This window comes from Mesocricetus auratus, unplaced genomic scaffold (assembly GCF_017639785.1).
Source record: "Mesocricetus auratus isolate SY011 unplaced genomic scaffold, BCM_Maur_2.0 Super-Scaffold_100008, whole genome shotgun sequence".
Classification (NCBI taxonomy): Eukaryota; Metazoa; Chordata; class Mammalia; order Rodentia; family Cricetidae; genus Mesocricetus; species Mesocricetus auratus.
The window spans coordinates 72,450,167-72,473,996 of NW_024429192.1; the positions used below are offsets into that span (position 1 = coordinate 72,450,167).

At 40.9% G+C, this 23,830-nt stretch overlaps 1 protein-coding gene across 2 annotated transcripts in view; it reads left to right on the top strand.

The window, feature by feature from the left end:
* Nucleotides 1-23,830, top strand: part of Mapk1 (mitogen-activated protein kinase 1) — a 62,728-nt gene that overhangs the window by 26,269 nt on the left and 12,629 nt on the right. For both annotated transcript variants that reach the window (XM_021231503.2, XM_005077568.4), the window contains exons 2-6: nt 10,018-10,200; nt 11,544-11,733; nt 15,288-15,404; nt 16,738-16,852; nt 17,055-17,186. In XM_021231503.2, the coding sequence (XP_021087162.1) occupies nt 10,018-10,200; nt 11,544-11,733; nt 15,288-15,404; nt 16,738-16,852; nt 17,055-17,186 (737 nt within the window). The remainder of the gene's footprint in view (nt 1-10,017; nt 10,201-11,543; nt 11,734-15,287; nt 15,405-16,737; nt 16,853-17,054; nt 17,187-23,830) is intronic.

Here is a 23,830-nt window from a genome sequence, read left to right on the forward strand (position 1 = left end):
GATGAGAAGTCTATGATGATAATTGGGATATTCACCAGTCTGATTGCAGGGGTAGGCCACGATGGGCATTCTCTCCACTATCGCTAAGAGTCTTAGCTAGGGGCATCCTAAGCCCACAGTGACTCTCTCGATTAAGTTATCTCTTTCATTTCTCTTCCACTGCATCCCTCCCCGCCTCGGCCATCTCACTCCCTCCTGTTCTCATCCGCCCCTCACTCCCCCTTACTACCCTCCCACCCCTTTTCAGGGTGATCCATGTGTCTCTCTTAGGGTCCTCCTTGTTACCTAGCTTCTGGAGCTGTGGAATGTAGTCTGATAATCCTTTGCTTTACATCTACTATCCACTTATGAGTGAGTACATACTGTGTTTGTCTTTCTGAGTCTGGGTTACCTCACTCAGGATGGTTTTTTTAGTTCTATTCATTTGCCTGAAAAATTTCATGAGGTGATCTTTTTGTTTTGTTTTTGTTTTTTCGAGACAGGGTTTCCCTGTGTAACTTTGGAGCCTGTCCTGGAACTAGCTCTTGTAGACCAGACTGGTCTCGAACTCACAGAGATCTGCCTGTCTCTGCCTCCCAAGTGCTGGGTTTAAAAGTGTGCGCCACTACTACCCATCTGACACTTTTTTACTGATGAGTAGTACTCCATTGTGTAGATTAACATATTTTCCTTATCCGTTTCGGTTGAGGGGCATCTAGATTGTTTCCAGGTTATGGCTATTACAAATAACACTGCTATGAGCATTGTTGAGCAAATGTTCTTGTAATGTGATTGAACATCCTCTGGGTAAATGCCCAAGAGTGGCATCACTGAATCTTGAGGTAGATTGATTCCCAATTTTCTTAGAAATTGCCATGCTGATTTCCAAAGTGGCTGTACAAGATTACACTCCCACCAACAATGGGAGAGTGTTGCCCTTATTCTACATCTTCTCCAACATAAGCTGCCCTCAGTATGTTTGATCTTAGCCATTCTAACAGGTATCAGATGTTATCTTACAGTCATTTTGTTTTGCATTTCGTGATTAAGGATGTTGTACATTTCCTTAGATGTCTTTTGTCCATTTGAGAGTCTTCTTTTCAGAGTTTTCTGTTTAGCTCTGTACCCCATTTTTCAATTGGGATTATTTAGTCTTTTGATGTGTAGTTTCTTGAGTTATTTGTATATTTTGGAGATCAGTCTTGTCAGATGTGAGGTTGATAAAGATCTTTTCCCATTCTGTAGGCTGCCGTTTGTCTTGTTGACCATGTCCTTTGCTTTACAGGAGCTTTTCAATTTCAGGAGGTCCCATTTTATTGATTGTTGCTCTCAGTGTCTGTGCTGCTGTTGTTATATTTAGGAAGTTATCTCCTGTGCCAATGCATTCAAGGCTATGCCCCACTTTCTCTTCTATGAGATTCAGTATGGTTGGTTTTATGTTGAGGTCTTTGATCCATTTGGACTTAAGTTTTGCGCATGGTAGTGGATATGTGTAGACAGAAGTTTCTGTCCTGCCTGATCCCATTGCCAATTAGCACCAAATAAACACACAGAGGCTTATTTTAATTATAAACTGTTTGACCTCCTACTGGCTAGCTCTCTCTTAATTATTAACCCATAACTATTAATCTTTGTATTTCCACAAGGCCTTATCTTACCAGAGAATGCCCAGTTGTCCTACCTTCCCAGTTGCTACATGGCGTCTCTCAACCCACACTCTGCCTTCCTCCTTCCAGCAGCCTTCTCCTACTCTGGTAGCCCCACCTACCTGCCTGGCTACATCCTGCCTGTCCGTTGGCTGAAACAGCTTTATTCATCAACCAATAAGACAAACATTCATAGCATACAGAAGGACATCCCCCATCAGATATAGATCTGTTTGCATTCTTCTACATGTTGACATCCAGTTGTGCTAGCACCATTTGTCGAACATGCTTTCTTTTTTCCATTTTATAACTTTAGCTCTTTTTTTTTTTTTTCAAAAATCAGGTGTCCATGGGTGTGTAGACTGATATTAGGGTCTTCGATTAGATTCTATTGATCCACTTGTCTGTTTCTATGTCATTGCCAAGCTGTTTTTATTACTGTAATTCTATAGTAGAGCTTGAAGTCAGGGATGGTGATGCCTCCAGAAATTCCTTTATTGTACAGGATTGTTTTAGCTATTCTGGGTTTTGTGTTTTTCCATATGAAGTTGAGTATTGTTATTTCAGGTTATGTGAAGAATTGTGCTGGGATTTTGATGAGGATCGAATTGAATTTGTAGATTGCTTTTTGTAAAATTACCATTTTTTATTATGTTGATCCTCTCTATTCAAGAGCATGGGAGATCTTTGAATTTTCTGATATCTTCTTCAGTTTCTTTCTTTAGGGACTTAAAGTTCTTGTCATACAGATCTTTCACTTGTTTGGTTAAAGTTATCCCAAGATATTTTATATTTGTGGCTATTGTAAAGAGTGATGTTTCTCTGATTTCTTTCTCAACCCTGCTATTATTTGTATATAAGAGGGCTGCTGATTTCCCCCCCCTTTTTGAGTTAATCTTTTAATCTTGTATGCTGAGTGACACACTCCGGAGTCAGAGGCATGCTGATCTCTATGTGTTTGAGACCAACCTGATTTATAGAGCTAGTTCAGGACAGCCAGAGCTCCACAAAGAAATCCTTTGTTGAAAAAACGGGGGGGGGGGGAGGCCTGTGGGGGGGCCTCAGTCTCTCTGTGTATCCCTGACTTTCTTGGGACTCACTACATAGACCAGGCTGACCTTAATCAAACTCAAAGAATCCTCTCAAGGGAAAGTCTTGCTCATGCTCTCCTTGAACCTTTCTCAAGTGCTGGTGTTACAGGTGTGTGCCTCCACACCATTTTTTTTTTATTGTTTTAAAAGTATTTTTATATCATCTGAGCATGGTTTCCCTTCCTTCATCTTCCCCACCTTCCTACCCATCCAACTCCTGACTTCTTTCTCTTTCTTTAGAAAACAAACAGGTTGTATGTGTGTGTGTATTTTTGTTTTGTTTAGTGGGGGCCATGGTTACATGGAGGCTAGAGGTGTCTGATCCCCTTGGTAGAATCACAACCTGATTGTAGGTGCTGGGAACTGAACTGAACTCAGATCCTCTGCAAGAGGGATGCTCTTAGCTTCTGAACCAAGCCTCCAGTTCCCACACCTTGTCCATCTATTTGAGTTGTTCCTACTTTGGGGCTTTTACATCTCCTATAAACAGTTTTTAAAAGATTTATTTATTCATTAATGTGTTGTTATGTATACAGTGTTCTGCCTCATTGTCCTATGCAGCCCTTGTATGTACTCAACCCTCTATGTTTGAGTGCCATTTGCTCCCTCTAAAATCTTTGATCCATCATTGAAATACCACCTTCTACACTAAGAAACACTTGTCAAATTGTAACTGTTACTAAGAAGTGTTCATAAAACTTACTTTGAGGTCAGGCAGTGGTGGTACTCGCCTGTAATCCCAGCACCAGCAAAGGCAGGCTGATCTGAGTTTAAGGCTAGCAGAGGCTACATAGAAAAGCCCTGTTTCTTTAAAAAAAAAAAAAAAGGAATTTTTGTAAGTTAACTTTATATTTGTTTGGCTTTCTTAGGGTGACATCTGTTCACCCCAGATAGGGCATCAAGCCAAAGAAACAATCCTACCCAACTTTAACTTGGTGGATCAGTGAGTTTATGGGATTACTTAACAAGCTTGTGTGTGACTCAAAAACAGCTCTATCACTGAAAAGGCCTCCCCAGCATGAATGACCAAGTGGCAAAGCTGTCTCCCTGGAGTTCTCTCTACAGCTGATTAGCAGCTCAGGGAAGTCTCTTAGCAGTTGTTTACTGCTTGCATAACTTTGAGGAGGGGCTGTTTTCCTTCACTTCCATAAGAGAGTCAGGGGTACTGAGCGGTGGCAGTGCACGCCTTTAATCCCAGCACTCTGGAGGCAGAGGCAGGCAGATCTCTGTGAGTTCGAGACCAGCCTGGTCTACAAGAACTAGTTCCAGGACAGCCTCCAAAACCACAGAAAAACCCTGCCTCAAAAAAAAAATCCCAAAACAAAAAACTCATACCCTTATTTTAAATTTTTTCTTACATAACCTATGTTGTAATGGTTATTTTTTTTTCTTCCATTGAACTGGTCAGATTTAAATGCCAGCTTATTTTCTATAGTTTATGCAAACCGTGGCTGAGAGCTTGATTCCACCCACCCCCACCATCCCCCACCCCCCACTGCCTGAGATAGGGCTTCTCTGCACAGCCCTGGCTATCTTGGAACTCACTCTGTAGATCAGGCCAGCCTCAAACTCATAGAGATCTGCCTGCCTCTGCCACTGGAGTGCTGGGATTCAAGGCATGCATCACCACCTGGCAAAAAGAGCTTGCTTGCATTTGATCCAAAAGTTAGAGGCAGAGATACTGGGTCTGGCATGGGTTTTTGAAGCATCAAAGCCTACCACCAGTGGCACACATTCAAATGTGAGACTGTGGGGACCATTCTCATTCTCACATCCCACTCCTTGGCCCCAGAGGCTCATGGCCACATCATAATACAAAATGCATTCAGTCCAACTTCAAAAGTCCTCATAGACTTTCACAATCCCAATACTGTTTCAAAGTTCAAAGACTCTTTTGAGACTCAAGACATCTTTTAACTATAACCCCCTGTAAAAGTAAAAGGCCAATTGCACACTTAGAAAAGGATAGCATAGAATTAATTACCTTAAGAGATTACTGAGGAAATACTGAACCCCAAAGCAAAACCTGAAACCCAGCAGGGCAAACTCCAAATCCTATATGTATCTGATGTCAAAAAAAGCTTAAATGGCTCTTCAGATCTCTAGCTCCTTCCAGCTTTGTAGACTGCAACACACTTCTCTCTTTGGGACTGGTTCCATTCTCTGTATGCAGCTTTCCTCAGCAGACATCCCATGGCGTTGTCATTTGCAACATCTTGGGGACTCCAACAAAATTCAGGCTTAGCTTTCACAGCTTCATGCAGTGACAACTTCAGGCCTCCATTCAGGGACATCCCTGGCTTCAGTGGCATTCCTCAATAGCTGTGGAAGATTTTGCAAGCCCATTACTTCTGTCCTTGACTAAATGTAAAACCACATGTTTATTTCTGCCTTCTGTTTGTAAGGGATGGAACTGGCCCTCTCCTTGAATTACAGCTACATAAACTTTGTTTTGTAGTTGCTATTTAGGCTGAGGGAATCCTCAGGTCTCACTCTTAGAGCCCCATACTCTGTATTTCTCTTTTTGTTTGGGATTATAGATGTGAAAAAATATTGCACGAGAATATTAAAAAGCGGAGCCCTTATCCTGTCATATTGGAAGGTCTGTGTTTCCTTGCGACCCCAAGCTAGTATCTGCTTGGTTTCTCCTATGTAATTGTTTTTTTCATTTGTCCTCAAGCTTTGGTACAGTTTCAATACTACATCTGAAGTAAACTTGGGCTGTCTAAGTGATGGCATTCAGGAAGCAGAGACAAGTGGATCTCTATGAGTTCAAGGCCATCTTGGTCTACAGAGCAAGTTCCAGAACAGCCAAGGCTACATAAAGAAACCCTGTCTCAAAAAGCTTTTTAAAGAAGAAAAGAAAAGATACCCTTGGGCCTTGGAAAGGACTGGATCTGGTCTCATTGTTTTGGGCATTTTGGATGGGTGGGTGGGGATATGAGCCAAGTTGTAAAGATGATGTGTCCAGGTACTCAAATGCCTTTGTGTCTTTGCTTTTCCTTTCCATCCGCCTCTTTTGCCATGGGACACTTTCTCTTCCATCCTACTAGTCTCCAATGTTAATTTGCCCACTTCATAATACCCTTCATAATGTTCCCCTGCACCCTCCTCTTTTTAAGTCCCAGTTTTCTTTCCACTCACATCTGCCTTCCTTTCATTTCCTTATAGGACCAAGGTCACCTCATCTCACTGTAGGCTGAGTAAATGTTCTTGAGGTCTTAGCCTTTTCCACCTCAGTTTGGAGTTCCTTCTTTCTCTGACTTCTGAAATACCATTGTTTTCCTCTCCTGCTCTGTCTGTCTGGGTAAACACATAGACTTCAGAGTTGGCTAAGGGGTTCTTAGTCTGTTGTTTATGGTTTATTAATTTCTTACTGCCCTTAGCTGGTTTATCATCTTTACTAATTTGAGTTGTATTCCCAGATCTCTTTTCGAAGCATTTCTCCTTCACAGTGTTATCTGCTATGACTTCTATGGCTCTTCCTTACACTGCTGAGACCCATGGTCTCCAGCACACCCCCACAGGCATCTGTAGGTCTCCTTAGTCAGGTAGGCTAGGGATATGACTTGATGTAGAATACTTGCCTACAGCACACAGGGTTCCATGCTCATCACCACATTCACTCATTTATATACATATACACAAGTCATTCTCAGGTCCTATCCTAAAGGAATATACTTCTCCCAGATCTGCCTCTGATATTTGCAAGGTCTGGAGTGCTATAAAAGTCAAGTTAAGAAATATTTAATGAGATATGTATTATCCTAATGACCTTGAAGGTCAGGCTAAATTAGAAAATTCTTAGGCTTAGAATTCTTTCTTTCTTTCTTTCTTTTTTTTTTTGAGACAGGGTTTCTCTGTATTGTTTTGGAGGCTGTCCTGGAACTAGCTCTGTAGACCAGGCTGGCCTCGAACTCACAGAGATCCACCTGCCTCTGCCTCCTGAGTGCTGGGATGGATTAAAGGCATGCGCCACCAACACCTGGCTTAGGCTTAGAATTCTGTGCCATCAATTTCAGGAGAACATACCCTAGTGTAGCCCTATTCTTTCTTTCTGCGACTACACTGTTTCCCTCACTTTGAGCTTCAGAACAAGAATGGTTTGCTAGGTATGGGTTTGCATGGTTTCTGAGACAGAAATTGGGAGTTGTTGATGGATATGGATCTGAGAAGGAATAGTACTGGGTGAAGTGGGTGGTCCCATAGTTTTTACTTGCTTGTACCCCTGATTTTGTGTAAAAAGTCTACTTCCGGTTATGGTTTCTATAGGGCCAGCCTTCCTTCCTTCCTTCCTTCTTTTAGATGAGGGTCTCATTATGTAGCTATTGCTAGTCTTTCCCTCTTTATGTAGACCCATCTGCCTCTGCCTCCTGGATGCTAGGGTTAAAGATATGCACCATCATACCTGGAGCTTAGATCCAGTTTTTCATCCTTTCTCTAATACCCTTATTTGGAACTAATCTGCCCATATTCTCTTTATGTTGCTGTGTCCATTCCTTAATAAATTTGGAGCTTCTCAAGAGCAGGAACTTTTTCCTCTACTGCACTTCACTTTGCATGAAGTCTCTCAGATGGGGAAAGTAAATGTCAAGTTGCTTGAGTTCTCCAGAAGTTGTGACCAACACTCTTGTTGCTGTAGCAACCCTACCAAAACAGGAAATTAAGTCGGTTTACCATGACTATTCATAATTGACTCATGTTGATTCCCTTTTCTTCCCTAAGTGTTCACAAAGCATCCACTAAATAATATACAGAATTGTATGTACTTTGATTCCATATTTGCAGATCAGTGTGCTTTTGGAATCAGTTGCAACCCATCTCAGCCCTGGAGTAGAACACATATCCAAAGTCCTGCACCCCCCCCCCCATTTAAATTTAATGATTTTGTGCGTATATGTGATGTATCTGGGTGATGTCTAGCCCATTATCTCTCCTCCTATTTCCCTCAGAGGCCTCTAACATTTCTCTTTCCCACATTCCTGTCCTCTTGCTTTTCTTATAACTTTTGACTCCAGTTGGTGTGCAACCCATCAACAGCTGTGCCCCTAAAGAAAATTTACTTCTCCCCCAGCAGCCATCACTTGCCAGTTACTCCTCAGCTATTGTTGGGTATCATGAACCCTTCTCTCATTCATGCTAACGTATTGATTGGCTTGATCATATGCAGCATTTCCCAACATTCCTCTTGGGGGGGAGTGATGTACAGATGGACTGTTCAGGGCTGTGCATTCAACAGTCCCTTGTTTACACTTGCAAGTCTCTGCATTGACTGCTGCCCACTGCAGAAAGAAGCTTCTCTTACCAACCTTGAGAGAGCACTGGAACTTATGGGTATAGATACATTTAGAAGGCAGTTTGACAGCATGCATGTTCTCCCTGTGGGACCCATGTTTTCCCTGGCCATAGGCTAATAGTACAAGACATAGCTTTCCATAAGTGGTGCTGTGACCTGAACTTGGGCCTTCAGGAAGAATGTGAATTTTTTTTTAAGTTTATTATGTATGCAGTGTTCTGCCTGCATGTTCGCCTGTAGTGCAGGCCAGAAGAGGGCAGCAGATCTCATTCTAGATGGTTGTGAGCCAGTAACTACGGGGTTGCTGGGAATTGAACTCAGAACCTCTGGGAAAGCAGTCAGTGCCCTTAACCTCTAAGTCATCTCTCCAGCCCCCAGTATGAACTCTTATCCACTGACCTATGTGTCCCCCACTCCACACCCCTGCACTCCACCCCCCACCCCCGCCCCCCTCCCCCCACCCCCCACCCCCTCGCACACACGCAAGTCTTTCTTTCACTATGTAACCCAGACTGACTTCGAACTAAGAGCTCTACCTGCCACTACCTCCTAGTACTGGGATTATAGGTGTGTGCCATTAGGACAGGAACTGTAGCTCCACTTGTCCTTTCTTTTTAAAAGTTTATTCGTATGCATGAGTGTTTTGCCTGCATGTATGTCTACAGACAGGAGTGGGTCACACTGTATGAACAGGATCATAGCTTCCTTTCAGGTAAAGAGGGTAGTATCACACCTTCAAAGAAGTCATTTTGTTTTATTTCACCACCAAGTCAGAGGATACAGAAGAAGGTCAGACTGATGCTTGACTCATTCTAACAGTCCCATGAGATAAACCCATTGTGCTAGCCATGCCTTTGTTACCAGTGGCAGGCAGAACTGAGTTCCAGAACAGCCAGGGCTAGAAAGACCCGGTCTTAAAAATAAATAGATGGACGGTGGTGGTACTCACCTTTAATCCCAGCAATCTAGAGGCAGAGAAGGCAGATTTGTGGGTTTGAGGCCAACTACACAGAGAAACCCTGCCTCAAAAAACCTAAACAAATAAGTAAATGGCCATGCCTTATAAATAAATAAGTGAACAAACAGAATAAAAGTCAGTCCTGGTAGATTATACGTCTGTAAAACAAGCCAGGTTTGAGTGCTATATTTAATGAAAAATAAGAATTTACAATGTTGAAGCCGGGTGTTGGGTGGTGCACATCTTTAATCCCAGCACTCAGGAGGCAGAGGCAGGCGGATCTCTGTGAGTTTGAGGCCAGCCTGATCTGCAGAGCGAGTTCCAGGACAGGCTCCAAAACAATACAGAGAAACCCAGTGGGGGGGGGGGGGGGCATAAAAATTATAATGTTGAGTTTCTGACCTGTAACTTTATTTTTACTTAATTTTAGCCATGATGTAGGATCAAATTTCCAGGCTTTATGATACTACTAGGCAGCTTCCTAGCACGGAGCCAGCAATCCCAAACCTTTCTTAACTGTTTTAACTATGTTTTTTTCTCTTGTTATAATTACCAAGTTTAACTATGTTTTTTCTCTTGTTATGATGTGTATTTCTGTTTTTGTTTTTGAGACAGTGTTTCTCTGAGTGACTCTAGCTGTCCTGGAACACTGTAGACTAGGTTGGTCTTGAACTTGGAAATCCGCCTGCCTCTGCCTCCTGAGTGCTGGGATTAAAAGTGTGCGCCACCACCACCAACTGCCCAAGAATGTTTCTGAAAGTGCATCCCAGTGTAGATAACTTAAACTGTATGTTATTTTGCCTGCCTCCCTAAAAACCACTGCTTTGGGCCAAAGTGTACTAACCAAGGAAAAATAGCATTTAAATTATTCTGTTTAAGAACTGTATTTCATTTCAAAGTATTTAGGACAGTGAATTGCAAATGACTACAACTGCCACCAAGGTTACTCCTAAAGTATTATCTTAGGATAGACTCACTCAAAGGTATCAGTAAAAATATACAAATGCCAGTACATCTTTGATTTTTTTTATTTTATTTTACTTTTAGCTCTGCTTATGATAATCTCAACAAAGTTCGAGTTGCTATCAAGAAAATCAGTCCCTTTGAGCACCAGACCTACTGCCAGAGAACCCTAAGAGAGATAAAAATCTTGCTGCGTTTCAGACATGAGAATATCATCGGCATCAATGACATCATCCGGGCACCAACCATTGAGCAAATGAAAGATGTGTATCCTTTTCCAGCATTAGCTGCTGCTTGGTCACTTTGTGGAATAGACAACTGGAAATGAAGAATTAGTGCACAAAGCATTTTGTAATCACCCCTCCCATACACATAAAGCATGCTAAGGTGCTAAAAGGAGGTTGTAATCTGTTGCACTTTATTGTTTATAGCATTTTAGATTTTACTGGTTTTTTGATAGCTAATTTTAGTATGTTTTAGTTCAGTGGTTTCTCTGTCAGTGTCTAAACAATTTCCTTTTAGTTTTGGAAAACCTTGGTTATTGTCATTTCTAGCCCTGTTATGCCTGTTAATGATAGTGAAAATGGAAACAAACTAAAATTCACATGAGGAAGTAGATGCACCTAGCCAGATCAACACCTTCCAGACCATTCTAGTACGTTCCTCCTTCAGTCTCAACTTCCTAGGTTTTAATGGATAAACTGGCCTCGTGGTTAGGACTGGGTCAGCCCCGATGCATGTAACTGTGGCCAGTGCTGGAGATCAAGGCTGAGCTGCGCTATAAGATCCCCCTGTAGTAGCCTGCACCTGTAGGGAGTGGCGCTTCTGTGTCTCCAGGCACTTTTAAACAGCTGGTGTGATATTTTAAGTGAAATGCCTCCTACTGCCATCACCTGTTGGTCTTGTTTTACCTTTTGTCATAAAGCCTCTTACAGATGACAAGTTTTGTTTTGGTTTTTGGTTTTTCGAGACAGATTTTTCTATAGACCAGGCTGGCCTCGAACTCAGATTCACCTGCCTCTGTCTCCCAAGTGCTGGGTGTCAGCACTACCACCTGTCACAATATAATTTTCATAAAAGAAAGAAATAATGTGGCTTAGCTGAAGTTTTAGGTACTTAAATAGCAGCTATGCAGGCAAGAACAAAACCCAGCACCAACACCTTCTTTATACTGCTTCCTTTGCTTTGATATATGTATCAGAATTTAACAGTAGTCAATGAGGAAGAAAGGCAGAGATTGAACTCGGAGGCAGTGTCATTTCTAGATCTGTGAGGATATTGGTGCCATTACATGTTGCTTCGGGGCCAAAGAGATGAATGTTGATGTTTGTTGACCACACTTATTAAGCTTTGGAGACAATTGGCTAATTATGGACAATTTTGGAAAACAAGGGAGGTGAGACTTCAAGATTGGCCAGTATTCTGTTTCAAGTCTCAGTCTAGACCCACAAGAAGCCACATAGATGGTCATGTTCTCTTCAGTTTCTCCCTTCCATTGATGGCTTTGCTGTATCAGAAACTGCTGGGAAAAAGACTACGTGAAGTTAAATTTGTTGTGCTTTGCTAAGTATAACCAACTGTTGCATGTTTTACCTTAACCTATCAAACAGATATATAGTACAGGACCTCATGGAGACAGATCTTTACAAGCTCTTGAAGACACAACACCTCAGCAATGACCACATCTGCTATTTTCTGTATCAGATCCTGAGAGGATTAAAATACATCCATTCAGCTAATGTTCTGCATCGTGACCTCAAGCCTTCTAACCTCCTGCTGAACACCACTTGCGATCTCAAGGTCAGCGGAGTCTTTTACTTTGAGAATGGCACATAGTTTTAAAAACAACTTGTGCTTGAGATATTGGTTTTTTTTATTCAAAACTACAAGGAACATAAATATTTTATATCAAAAATACAAATACACAGTATCAGTCTTGTTCCTTTAATCCATTCTTCCTTTCCAGAGATAGTAGCCACTGTAGCAAGTTAGTAGCTCTTAATGTGCATGTGTGTGCTTACTTATTTTATGCGTGTTGTTTTTTGATTCTTTGTATCACAAAAATGTAAATAATCCAACTGTCTAGCTAATTGTGAATAAAATGTGGTAGATCTATACAGTGGGCTTATAGTTGATAGCATTAGGGGAAACAGTATTGATTTGTTAAAGTTTTTTTATGTTACTGATTGTTCTAAGGTTACATAACCCTGTGACTGTAATATTAAAAACTATAGCATTGTATACTTTAACTATGTGAATTATATCTCAGTAAAAAAAAAACTTTAAAAGTATATGTAGATGTGTAGGAATAATAATTTCTTGAGTTTTCAGTTAAATGAACATTTCTGTGTAAAGCTCTGTTAGGTATGCCAATCCAAGAGGATGAACGTCTGCCCCTGAAAGTGGAAAACTGAGAGATGGAAACCCAACAATATATAGTTGATAGTGTATGCTGCATCTGGTTACAGAAAATAGTATTCAAATGCAAAGAGGCACATACTGTCCATATCAGCCCTCCAAGAATGAGCAGGTTCTGTTGGACCAGAGAAATAAGATGTGTTTGGGTTTTGTTTGTGGTGGTGGGATTTTTGTTGCTGTTTGTTTTGTTGTTGTTGTTGTTTGTTTTTGCTTTGATTTGGTTAGTCTTCAGTATTATGATACTAAGAAAAAAGTTTGTGGCCAGACATGGTGGCACATACCTTTAATTCCAGCACTCAAGAAGCAGAAGCAGGCAGATCTCTCTGAGTTCAAGGATAGCCAGGGCTACACAGAGAAACCCTGTCTCGAAAGAAAGGAGGGGGTTAGGAGAAAGGAGAGAAAGAATATTTTGTGGCTGTACTGAGTGGTGAGCTTTGCTTAAAGGTGAATCATAAGATGAATAGTTAACTCTACAAAAGAGAAACCCTGTGAGTCACACATGCTGAAAAGCTTAAATCAGCAGAAATGAAATGGATTGGTCGTAGTCTACAGTAGAGAGTGGTGGCTAAGAGTACTTTCCTTCAGACATGGAAAAAAATCACTTATTTATTTTTTTCATTTGAGTCTTACTAGAAACCCTTCATACTATTAACTCTAAAGGAATTGATTGCTGTGTAGACTGGGCTGACTTTGAACTCACAGAGATCTGCCTCCTGAGTGCTAGGAATAAAGGCATGTTTCCACTACACCTAGTGGTAGAAAAGATGCTTAAGGAAATAAATAGAATAGGAACAATGAAAGCCTCAAGAGCAATCAAATAGAATTTAGAACTTAATTGTATTCTTCCTCAAGTGGTAATTGGGGGCCTGGTGAAATGGCTCAGGTGGGTAAAGGTACTACCCAAGCCTGACAATCTGAATTTGATCCCTGTATTGAATAGTGGAAGGAGATGACCAACTCCTAAAAGTTATCTTCTGACCTCTGTACACATGCTGTGGCACTGGCACATCTACATTCAAACACGTAATAATAAAAATAACTAAAATTTATAGTCTTAGCTGGACTAGAAATGTATCTTACTGGCAGAGTGTTTTGATAGCATGTGTCCATCAGGGTTGTAACTTCATTGGTAAGCAAGCTGTCTTTCAAAGGAGGCTCAGGCTCATGATGAAGGTTTGTAACCAAGTGGAGAGGCTGGAGAGGATGATTCGTTCCTCACTCTCCCCTGCATGAGAACCCACATGGGAAGTAGCCTCAGGAGAGTTAGTGAAGAAGAGGGTGCTCTGCCCACTTCTTTTGATGACACAGTGACAGTCTGCAGAACAAGTGTGCAGCTCTTTGAGAGCAGAGGTGCTGCTCTGCTGCCGGCCTGCACAGTGAGCTGGAGGAAGATACTTGTGCAGTGGCAGGGGTCTTTGCCTGTCTTTCTCAATGACCCTCTGGGATTTCTAAACAGATTGAGGTCCAAAAAACTATGTCCTGTATCTTTTACACTTATTCTTCCTTTGTTGTCTTACTTTTATGGCCAAAATGTAAGCCCTTGGTTTTTTGGTTTCTCTTTCTCTCAGTAAAGTTGTTTTATTGGGTCTCAATTCTATTGCAGAATTTTTGTCCAAGTATTTTCATTAAAATGTACTGATTTAGAGTTCTAATAAATTTTAAAATGCCACACACACACAAAAAAAAAGGTCCACAAAACATCTACCTTTTCTCCTGTAGGTTTTCTGATATCATTAACCAGTCTTTTACTGTTGAACTTAAGTGCTTGACCTTCATTTTTAGCTAACTTAGGACAGTGAAGCCTCCATATTGATCTGTCTTCCAAATGGCCTTCTAGTATACTGTGTACTATCTCTTAACCCGTCTCTTGCATTGGTTTCATGGAGACCAGAGATTATTTTTATTTACATGTATAATTGACCTAAGTATTTCAAATACACTGGAGTCTGTAAAGCAGCTGACCCAAGTAGCATCACAGTTTTAAGACAGCTAGATGGTGAGAGTCCTAGGATTCAGAATGTGAGAAGCTGGGTGCCACACATAGCAGTGGTGCATGACAGAGATAAAGCCAGATGACCTGAGTTTACTACCTGGGACCCACATGATAGAAGGAGAGAGTCAACTTCTAAAAGTTGTCCTCCTGACCACTACACACACATATATAATACATGAATGAACTTCAGAACAAATGGTTTATCTCCAGTACATGAAAGCTTTAAAACTGTCAGAATTGGCTATGTGAAAATTAGGGAAGTAAGAAGAATTTTTGGTAATAAAAACAAAAAAAAAATTCTAGACTAAATGGAAAACGGGCCAGAAATAGGAGTCTGAGAAATAGAACAGGGCAGATAGATTAAGGAGCAAACCATCAGTGATTCTTCGAGCCACAATGACATGAAGAGGTAAAGAGCTCTACATGGGTTTAGTGTTTTTACCCCTAACAGTTTGGTTTTTAAGGTTTAATTTTATTTATGTGTTTGTGTCTGTACATTGTAGTATGTTGGTGCCCAAGAAGGCCAGAAGAGAGTGTCAGATCCCTTGGAATTTATAGGCAATTGTGAGTCACTCAATGTGGATATTAGTTACCACTTGGGTCCTTTGTAAGAGAAGTCCATGCTTTTTTCACTGTTGAAACGCGCATCTCTCCAGCCCCATTAAGGTAGTTTTCTCAAATCACCCAGGTGAGTGCTGTGCACTCAATAGCTGATGGTGGTGAAATCCAAACATGATTGTCATATTGTGCCTGTTTTCTTACCTCCAACATATGATCTGTCATCACTTTAGAATAATGAGCTTGGACTAAAAAGGTGTCAGACATAGTATTGGTAGCATACGCTTGTAATCTTTGGTATTGCTATTGGCTTTTTTATTTTCATAGTGTTTTGATATTAGCTTCTTAGTATCCCTAAGAAGGTGTCCACATTTTTCCCCCTTAGATCTGTGACTTTGGCCTTGCCCGTGTTGCAGATCCGGATCATGATCACACAGGGTTCTTGACAGAGTACGTAGCCACACGTTGGTACAGAGCTCCAGAAATTATGCTGAATTCCAAGGTAAGAAAAAGAAACAATAGCTGTAAACTTTGGTCTCCATCCTTCAGTCTGGTATATCTGGCCACAGCCAGAGTGCTATCTTAGTCTTTCTCAGAATTGAACTTTTGGGTCTTAGAGTTTACCATCTTAAGTCATGGTGACCATAAATGTCTGTGTCCACCCTTGTCTGTAGTCCTAAGGCACTGGGTGAGGAAAAACTAGAAACCACTATAGACTCTTGAAATTACAGGTTAGACATGTTTCAAAATGAAATCCTTCCTCCTCTTCACTAGATTTTTATGAAGAGTGATCCAAGTCATCTAAACTCTTCTAACAAAACCTGGTTTTTAATCCCAACACTCAGGAGGTAGAGGCAGGCTGAACTGTGTTAGTTAAAAGTCACTCTGGTCTCCAAAGCAAGTTCTAGGACAGCCAGTGCTACACAGAGAAACCCTGTCTCGAAAACTAAAACCCAACAATCTGGATCATGGTAATATGTAGTGCATACCTTTGATCCTGGCATTCAGGAGGTGGGGCAAGCAGATCTCTGTGATTCTGCATAGCAAGTTCTAGGACAGCCCAGGCTACAAAGAGAGATCTTCTCTCAAACACCAGGAATTGGGAGCTGGGCAAAGCAGGCAGACATAATCCCAACACTCCGGAGCAAAGGTAGGAGAGTTGCCTCAAGTTTAAGGCCAGCCCGGGGTTTTATGAAGCATGAATTCCTTGTTAGAATTATAAGACAGTTAACAAAATTGAAGGCTTCTCAAGACGTTGAGCTTCCATTTGGGTTTGTTGTTTTCTGGTAGGCTTTTTGGTTTTGTTGTTGTTACATCCTTAGGAGCTGGAATTACAGGCAGTGGTGTGAACTAGTCACTCTGGCTCTAAGCAACATATGACCTGCTCTAACCCATGTATCTGGGAGGAATGTAGCACTGTCTCAGGGCTTGGCTTTTATGTCATGTCTTTAATGTGCATACATAGAAACAATGCTAACTTGAGCATATCAGAAGGCAAGGCTATTTGTGCTGATGGTGGGTTGATGCTCATGAGCAATTTCTGGGTCATTCCAGAACACTGCAGAGTAATTGGAGGGAAAATAGTTTGTGAAATTTTCTTTTCATCAAACTCCGAAATGTTTCTCTTACTCTCCCAAGTGCTGGGGTCAAAGGTGTGTGCCACCACCCTCTAGCAACAACTCTTAAGAAAGCCAAATTACTGTTTTTCATTTTGCGTGCATGTATTCCTAAAAGGGGGTCTCAAAAGAGATACTTAGACTCTCATATAAGAAGACCTCACTGTGTCGTTGTCCATACCACATTCTATTACTGTCTCTTGTCCCTTCCTGTCACAGGGCTATACCAAGTCCATTGATATTTGGTCTGTGGGCTGCATCCTGGCAGAGATGCTCTCCAACAGGCCTATCTTCCCAGGGAAGCACTACCTTGACCAGCTGAATCACATCCTGGGTATGTTCAGACTCACTATAGATTAAGGTGGGGGAGTTGTTATCATCTTCTTTAATTTAAAAATTTTAAAGATCTTTTTGTAAAAATTGGCCATTACCAGTCAGTGATAATATCACATTATATGTGGAGTCCCTTCTGTGTTGTAGCTGATATGCATAATAATTTGTTCTTGACAATTAACAGCAAATATTTTGTCTGATAGGTATTCTTGGATCTCCATCACAGGAAGATCTGAATTGTATAATAAATTTAAAAGCTAGAAACTACTTGCTTTCTCTCCCGCACAAAAATAAGGTGCCGTGGAATAGGCTGTTCCCAAATGCTGACTCTAAAGGTAAATCTTTCTTTATTGATTTTTTTTTCTTAAGCTTAGCTTTAGGTATTGACTAAATTATTAGGTTCCAACCTGAAAACTCAGCAAATTAACTTGCAACCATTGGGCAGTTCTTTATTTAAAATGTGCTAGGCCGGACCAGTGCAGAATGTTGACTCAAACTGAGATACACAAGCAGAGAGAGGGTGGATAACATAAGTGGGAGGGTCAGGGACAGGCGGGAGTCAGACAAAACAGGATCCAGAAACTAAAAATCTGTATCTTTGGTGGTTGAGTCTTTCTCTTCACACTGTTCTTTGTCACCGCCCATTGTGTTAGTTCCACTTTCCAGAAGGTTCTGTCCACTCAGGGTCCTTCAGTGCAATGGTTAGCATTGAATGTCAACATAAGAGGATCCAGAATCACCAAAGTCTCAAGGCTTAGGGCATGCCTCTGAAGGATTATATAGATTAGGCTGAGTGAGGTAGGAAAAAAAAAATGTGCTAGGCCGGAAAGATGTTTCACCAGGTAAGATTGGATGGCTCATGTAAAGAACCTGATAGTTCTTTCATCAGTCTCTTTACCAAGTGATGTTGACATTGTCAGAACTACTCGAATCTACTAGAGTGTGCTCTCTTTCTCCTGTCTCTCCTCTCTCTCTATTTCTTGGTGTGCACACGCACGCACACGCACACGCGCGCAAACAAGTAGAGGAAAGGATCTGAACAGGCCAAAGAGACGGTTGCTAGCACAACAATACTGCTTGTCTTTGTGTCTTCATGGCTAAAAGCGTACATACACATTTTACCTAAAATGTATACTTTTAAAAAATTGGCCGGGCGGTGGTGGCGCACACCTTTAATCCCAGCACTTGGGAGGCAGAGGCAGGCGGATCTCTGTGAGTTCGAGGCCTGCCTGGTCTACAGAGCGAGTTCCAGACAGCCTCCAAAACAATACAGAGAAACCCTGTCTCGAAAAACCAAAAAAAAAAAAAAATTGTACACTGTTATAAATTCTTAATAGTTTTTAAATTGTAGGAGTATTTTTAAAAGGTGAAATTTATTTCCAACATTATTTTCTTAAATGTCAATTGTTAATAGAAATGTGTTTATTCTTCATGTTAGTACATAGAAGTAACTTATCTTTAATGACTTTATATAGTAGTCGTCTGCTGGGAGTTTAGATTTTCCTTTTTTTTTTTTTTTTTTTTTTGTTCTTATTCTCTCCCTCCCTCCCTACCATATATTTTAAACATTGGGCAGGGGGAGGGGTGCCAGAGGAGGTCTTATAAGACAAGAGAAAACAGGTGTCATTTACCTGGGGCCTGCTTATCCTCCCATTCTTTCATGCATTCTGGGGACTGGAATCAGGCCCTCAAGATTTCCAGGCAAACACTCTACTATGGTGCTGTCTCCCCAACCCAGCAACATGTATGGGTCCAAGTTGAGTGCAGAAATGTTTGTTTATAATTTCCTTTGGTTATAGGAGAAACTCTTTTCATCTCTGATATTGTGTAGTATGTTATCGTCGATAATGAATAATGACAATCTCAAAATAACTTTTGAGATTGTGTTTATGACAGGGTCTTTCTGTATAGTTCAGGCTGGCCTTGAACTCAAAGTAATCCTCTTCCCTCAAATCAATTTCTGGAGTTACATTTACAGCCACCCAGCCTAATTACAAATTAGCTTTTAGTGTTTAACTATGGGTGTAACAAAATCATATATGTAGAATCATGTTGTTAAAATCATGTTAAAAATTAGAACTTAACCCATATGACACATTACCTTTTTTTAACATATGACACATTACCTTTTTTTAACATTGTTTTTTACATGTAGAAGTCAGATAATGTGCAAGAATTGGTACTCTCCACCACAAGGGTTCCAGGATCAAACTTAGGTGGTCAGGCTTGGCTGGACACACCATTACTTGCTAAAGCTTGCCATAACACAGTTCATTTAGGTTGGCTTGAGTGTCTCATCTGCTGAGCGTGGTAACCTGTTTCCAGATCTGCTCTCTTTGAGAGGCTCACACATGAGAAAACTTTGTGCTTAAGATACCATCACCCTTTGTTCCCTTATTCATTCCTCCTCTAGATGCTTTTGGTTTTTATCACATTACTTGGATCTTTAAAGTCATACAGAATTGATGCCATTAAAACCCAGGAAATTAGGTAGGTAGGTGGTGGTGCACGCGTTTAATCCCAGCACTCGGGAGGTAGAAGCAGGCAGATCTTTGAGTTTAATACCAGTCTGGCCTCAAGTGAGTTCCAGGACAGCCAGGACTACACCGAGAAATCCTGTCTCCAAAAATAAAACAACAAAAAGAAAAGAAAAAGAAAAAGCCCAGGAAATTAAACGAGTGATGTAGTGTAGTATCCAACTATAACACCAGAACTGGAGGCTGAAGCAGAAGAATCACACTAAGACCAGTTGGAGCTACATAACAATTCTGAGGAGAGCCTGGGAAAACCATGTCTAACAAGAAGAAAATCAGGAAGTTAATGTAGAAGGTTAGGGTTAGGTGACAGTACAAGTGTGGAAGGCATAGAAATGGGCATTGCCAGCTTTGAGGGAGGTAGAGTAATGTGCAGCTAGAGCACAGGCTTCTACAACCCAGACACTTAACTTGAAACTACCTAGAATTTCTAGACCTCCATTCTCTCGTTTCTAGAGCAGGACTGGTAATATCATTTACATCATAGAATCATGTGAAAATTCATAATAGTAGTGTTTATAACTCTGGATCTAAGATCCCATGACTAAAACTCATTTATGTATTTCAAAGATCTTAATCAGTAGCTTTATAAATGTGTGCATAGTGTTCTCTTGGAGGAATTACCTATAAACATCCTTATCTGGCCTCATAATGGACATTGAAGCTCACATGAGTTGCATTTACTGTTTTAACTGTTGGACAAGCCACTTCAAAACTTGGGACGTGGAATAATAACCAGGTATTTGTTCATTTGACTGGTTCAGCTAGGCGGGGAGGTTCCAGGCTCCCCTCCAGTGGAGTGGTCCAGAGCAGCCTCACTACATCTTGCTATTAGTGCTCTTTCTTTCTTTCTTTCTTTCTTTCTTTCTTTCTTTCTTTCTTTCTTTCTTTCTTGCTTTCTTGCTTTCTTTCTTGCTTTCTTTCTTGCTTTCTTTTTTTTCATTTTATTTGCATTGGTGTTTTTTGCCTGAATGTAGGTCTGTGTGAGGGTGTCAGGTTTTGCAGTTACATGCAGTTGTTAGCTGCCATGTGGGTGCTGGGACTTGAACCCGGGTCTCTGGAAGAGCAGTCAGTGCTTCTTAACCACTGAACCATCTCTCCAGCCCCGGTGCTCTTTCTTGTAGTTGTTTCTCCTCACTATGGTAGACTAGACTAGGCTTCTGGTAGCAAGAACATTTTAGACACTAGGTCTAACCACTGTGTGTTATGTTAGTGGGTCAAATTAAAGTACACTGTCAACTAGTACAAGAGATAAGAAGTACAACCCTCCCATTAATAGGAGCAACTGCTATGGGTTGTTAAGGTTAACCCCAGAGAAATTGTTAATATATTCTGTACCACCCTGGCTGCTATAACCCTGAACATAAAATCAACAGTAAGAACCTACCTGCAGGGAGCTAATAGCCCTGATTTGTATGAAAATGACATAAGAAAATGAATAAGTGATACCAGGGAATAAGTAATGGTAATTCATAGAAAAGGAGGGATTAAATACAAGGGAAAGTACCCCTCTTCACATATATGAGTGCTGAACAGTCAATAATAACTCTTATTTCCTTATCAGCTTATCAAAATAGCAGATGTAAGAGTTTAACTTGTTATTTGGTAAAGGCTGTGGGAAATAGAGCAGAATATACATAGGTTGAGTCTCTGTGGTGTGAAGTTGGGCAGTTTTGTCTTGGTTCTTTTTGTTTTTCGAGACAGGGTTTCTCTGTATTGTTTTGGAGGCTGTCCTGGAACTCACTCTGTAAACCAGGCTGGCCTTGAACTCACAGAGATCCGCCTGCCTCTGCCTCCCAAGTGCTGGGATGGATTAAAAGTATGTGCCACCAACACCCAGCTTGTCTTGGATCTTTTGTTCCAACAATTCTAAGCACTCACCTTTTGGTCTGCCAACATTGAGGCTGAATATAGTATTAAATTGTTTAGTCTTGATTAAGAATTAAATTGAATGTCAGGTGGTGATGGTGGCTCATGCCTTTAATCCCAGCACTCAGGAGGCAGTGGCAGGTGGATCTCCTACCAACCTGGTCTACAGAGTGAGTTCCAGGACAGCCAGGGCTACACAGAGAAACCCTTGGATGGGGGTGGGAGCCGTAAGTGGAGAGTTTTTTATACATGGTTGTTTGAGTAATAATGCTGCAGGTTTTTTTCTTCAGAGGAGTCTTGGTTTAGAATTCTCCAAGGTGACTTGCAGAAATAATAATTACCGCACATGGTGCTAGGTAAGGTAGTTGAAACTTCATTTGGAATAAGTTTGCTTTAAAGTATTGCTGTCTTTGAACTTGGTTCTTGTGCATCCGCTCTCAAAGTAGCATATCTTCGGTAAGCTTTAATGGTTATAAAGGGGTTCTAAGGTCAGAAGGTGTGAGGAGCACTGTTACTGTGGCAAATTTTAAAATTAGATTGTTTGCTCCAGTCCTGCCCAAAAACTCAAGTTGAAGTTGCAGTATTGATCCAAGATGAGAATTTAACTAAATAGGTAAGATAGACCTGGAGAACTAGTCAGCCTGTCCAGGATGTGACTAGGACAAGGATAGGAAGGGCAAAAGAATGGGAATCAGTTGGCTACATATGTATAACCTTTGAAAGTACTAGAAGATGTGGGGTTGTGAGGCTGTAACAGCAATCCTCGTCAGATAGAATCTTAGCTGGAAGAAAGAATACACGCAGGCAGCTGCAGCTCGTGCTATCTGAGTAGTGACCTGATCTCTGGTGTGGGGAGATGAGCTTTCTGATTGTGATCGCAGCACTTGCCAGCTGCTGCACATTTCTCTCCTTTTGTCCTTTAATAGCTGTGAATAATGCAGAAATCATGCTTATGGCAAAAGAGCCTGAGATTTAGATACTTTAAGATAGGAAAGGTATCATCTTTTGGAAAATTTTACTTGGTTTAAGGACCTGGACTTTAACTGGAAGAAACCAATGGGTATGACTTAGAAATGCTTTAGCTGCAAATTATCTGTTTGCCTTGAAGAGCTTCCTTCATGAAAGCCAACAAGTTTGAACTGACTAGAAGCACCCTACAGGCTTACGAATAATACCGTTAAAATTCGGTTTTAATCTCCCAGACTTTCTAAGCAGTCTGTAGTAACTAGGCAGACAACTTGGTTATGACAGAAAGTTTGGCTTTATTCTGTTGGTTTTTTTGAGAAAGTTTGTGTATCTAGCCCAGATTGATTTCAAATTCATAATCCTCCTGCCTCAGCCTCCTAAATGCTGGATTTGTAGACAAGTGCCATCGTATCCAACCAAATTATTTTCAATTGCCTCTCAAGGAAAACCTTAGGGGAGAATTGTAAGGCTCTTAGAAATGAGGATCAGGAAAGAAGTCAGGTGGGTCTTACCCCACTACGGATGACAGGGATCAATACGTATCTCATGCTCTTGTGAACACTTAGGTATAACAAGTTTTTAGTGTTTAGGCTTTGATTGGGGTGCCTGAGTTCTTGACCACACATACATACTGTCCTAAGGGGCACTTGCACAAGCCAGTTTGCAGACGGGTAAGGATGGTGTTGGCATCTGCAAATAACTTTAAGAAATCACTGTAAGAATAGAGGCTTTATTAAATAGATTGCCCACATCTATTGCCAAGGGGTTTTGCATTGTTTTAGTATCACATTCTCTAAAAAGCTGTATTATTTACTGGTTATAGGTTTTTAGACTGACTTAAGCCTTGGAATTTTCAGTAGTATTTGATGGTCTATAAATGAAGATCCAGAGATGATGTCTTATCCATTTCATACCTTGAAGTTTAGAGTTTAAGTTGAAGAAAAGGTCTTTATAGTAACTTTTCTGTTACTATAATAAAACATCATGTCTAAGAACAGAATCTAGATCAGACAGGGTCTAAAAAATTAAGTTTAAAAATAAAACTTTTTTCTGTGACCATGGAGGCCTTTTTTCCCCCCTGTGATGGCTGACAAACATGATTTTCTTGGGCTTGGTTGTTAGGTCCCCACATCCCCCTTCTCTTCCTTCCCAAATCACTTTCAACCACTTTCCCCTGCACATGCACTTAAACCATATTCATGGACTATGTTGGTAATTGCAGGCTTTCTTCTTCTATGTCCTTCATATAGGCTGCAACTGGAAGGTATGACCCAGACTAGAGATGGCTCAGAGGTTAAGCATACTGACTGCCCTTCCAGAGGTCCTGAATTCAGTTCCCAGCAACCACATGGTGCTTCACAACCATCTGTAATGAGAGCTGGTGTCCTCTTCTGGCATGCAAGCATACATGTAGGCGGAACACTACACACAATTTTTTTTTTTTAAGAAAAGAAAAATCCTTTCACAGACAGGTATACCCAGGCATTAGTTCAGATAATCAAGTTGATAACCAAGAATACCATCATACTGGAATACCTAAAACTGAAGAAAAAAAAATAAGCATAACCCAGAAGTACAGGAAGAAAATAAATACACCTATTTGGTGTACA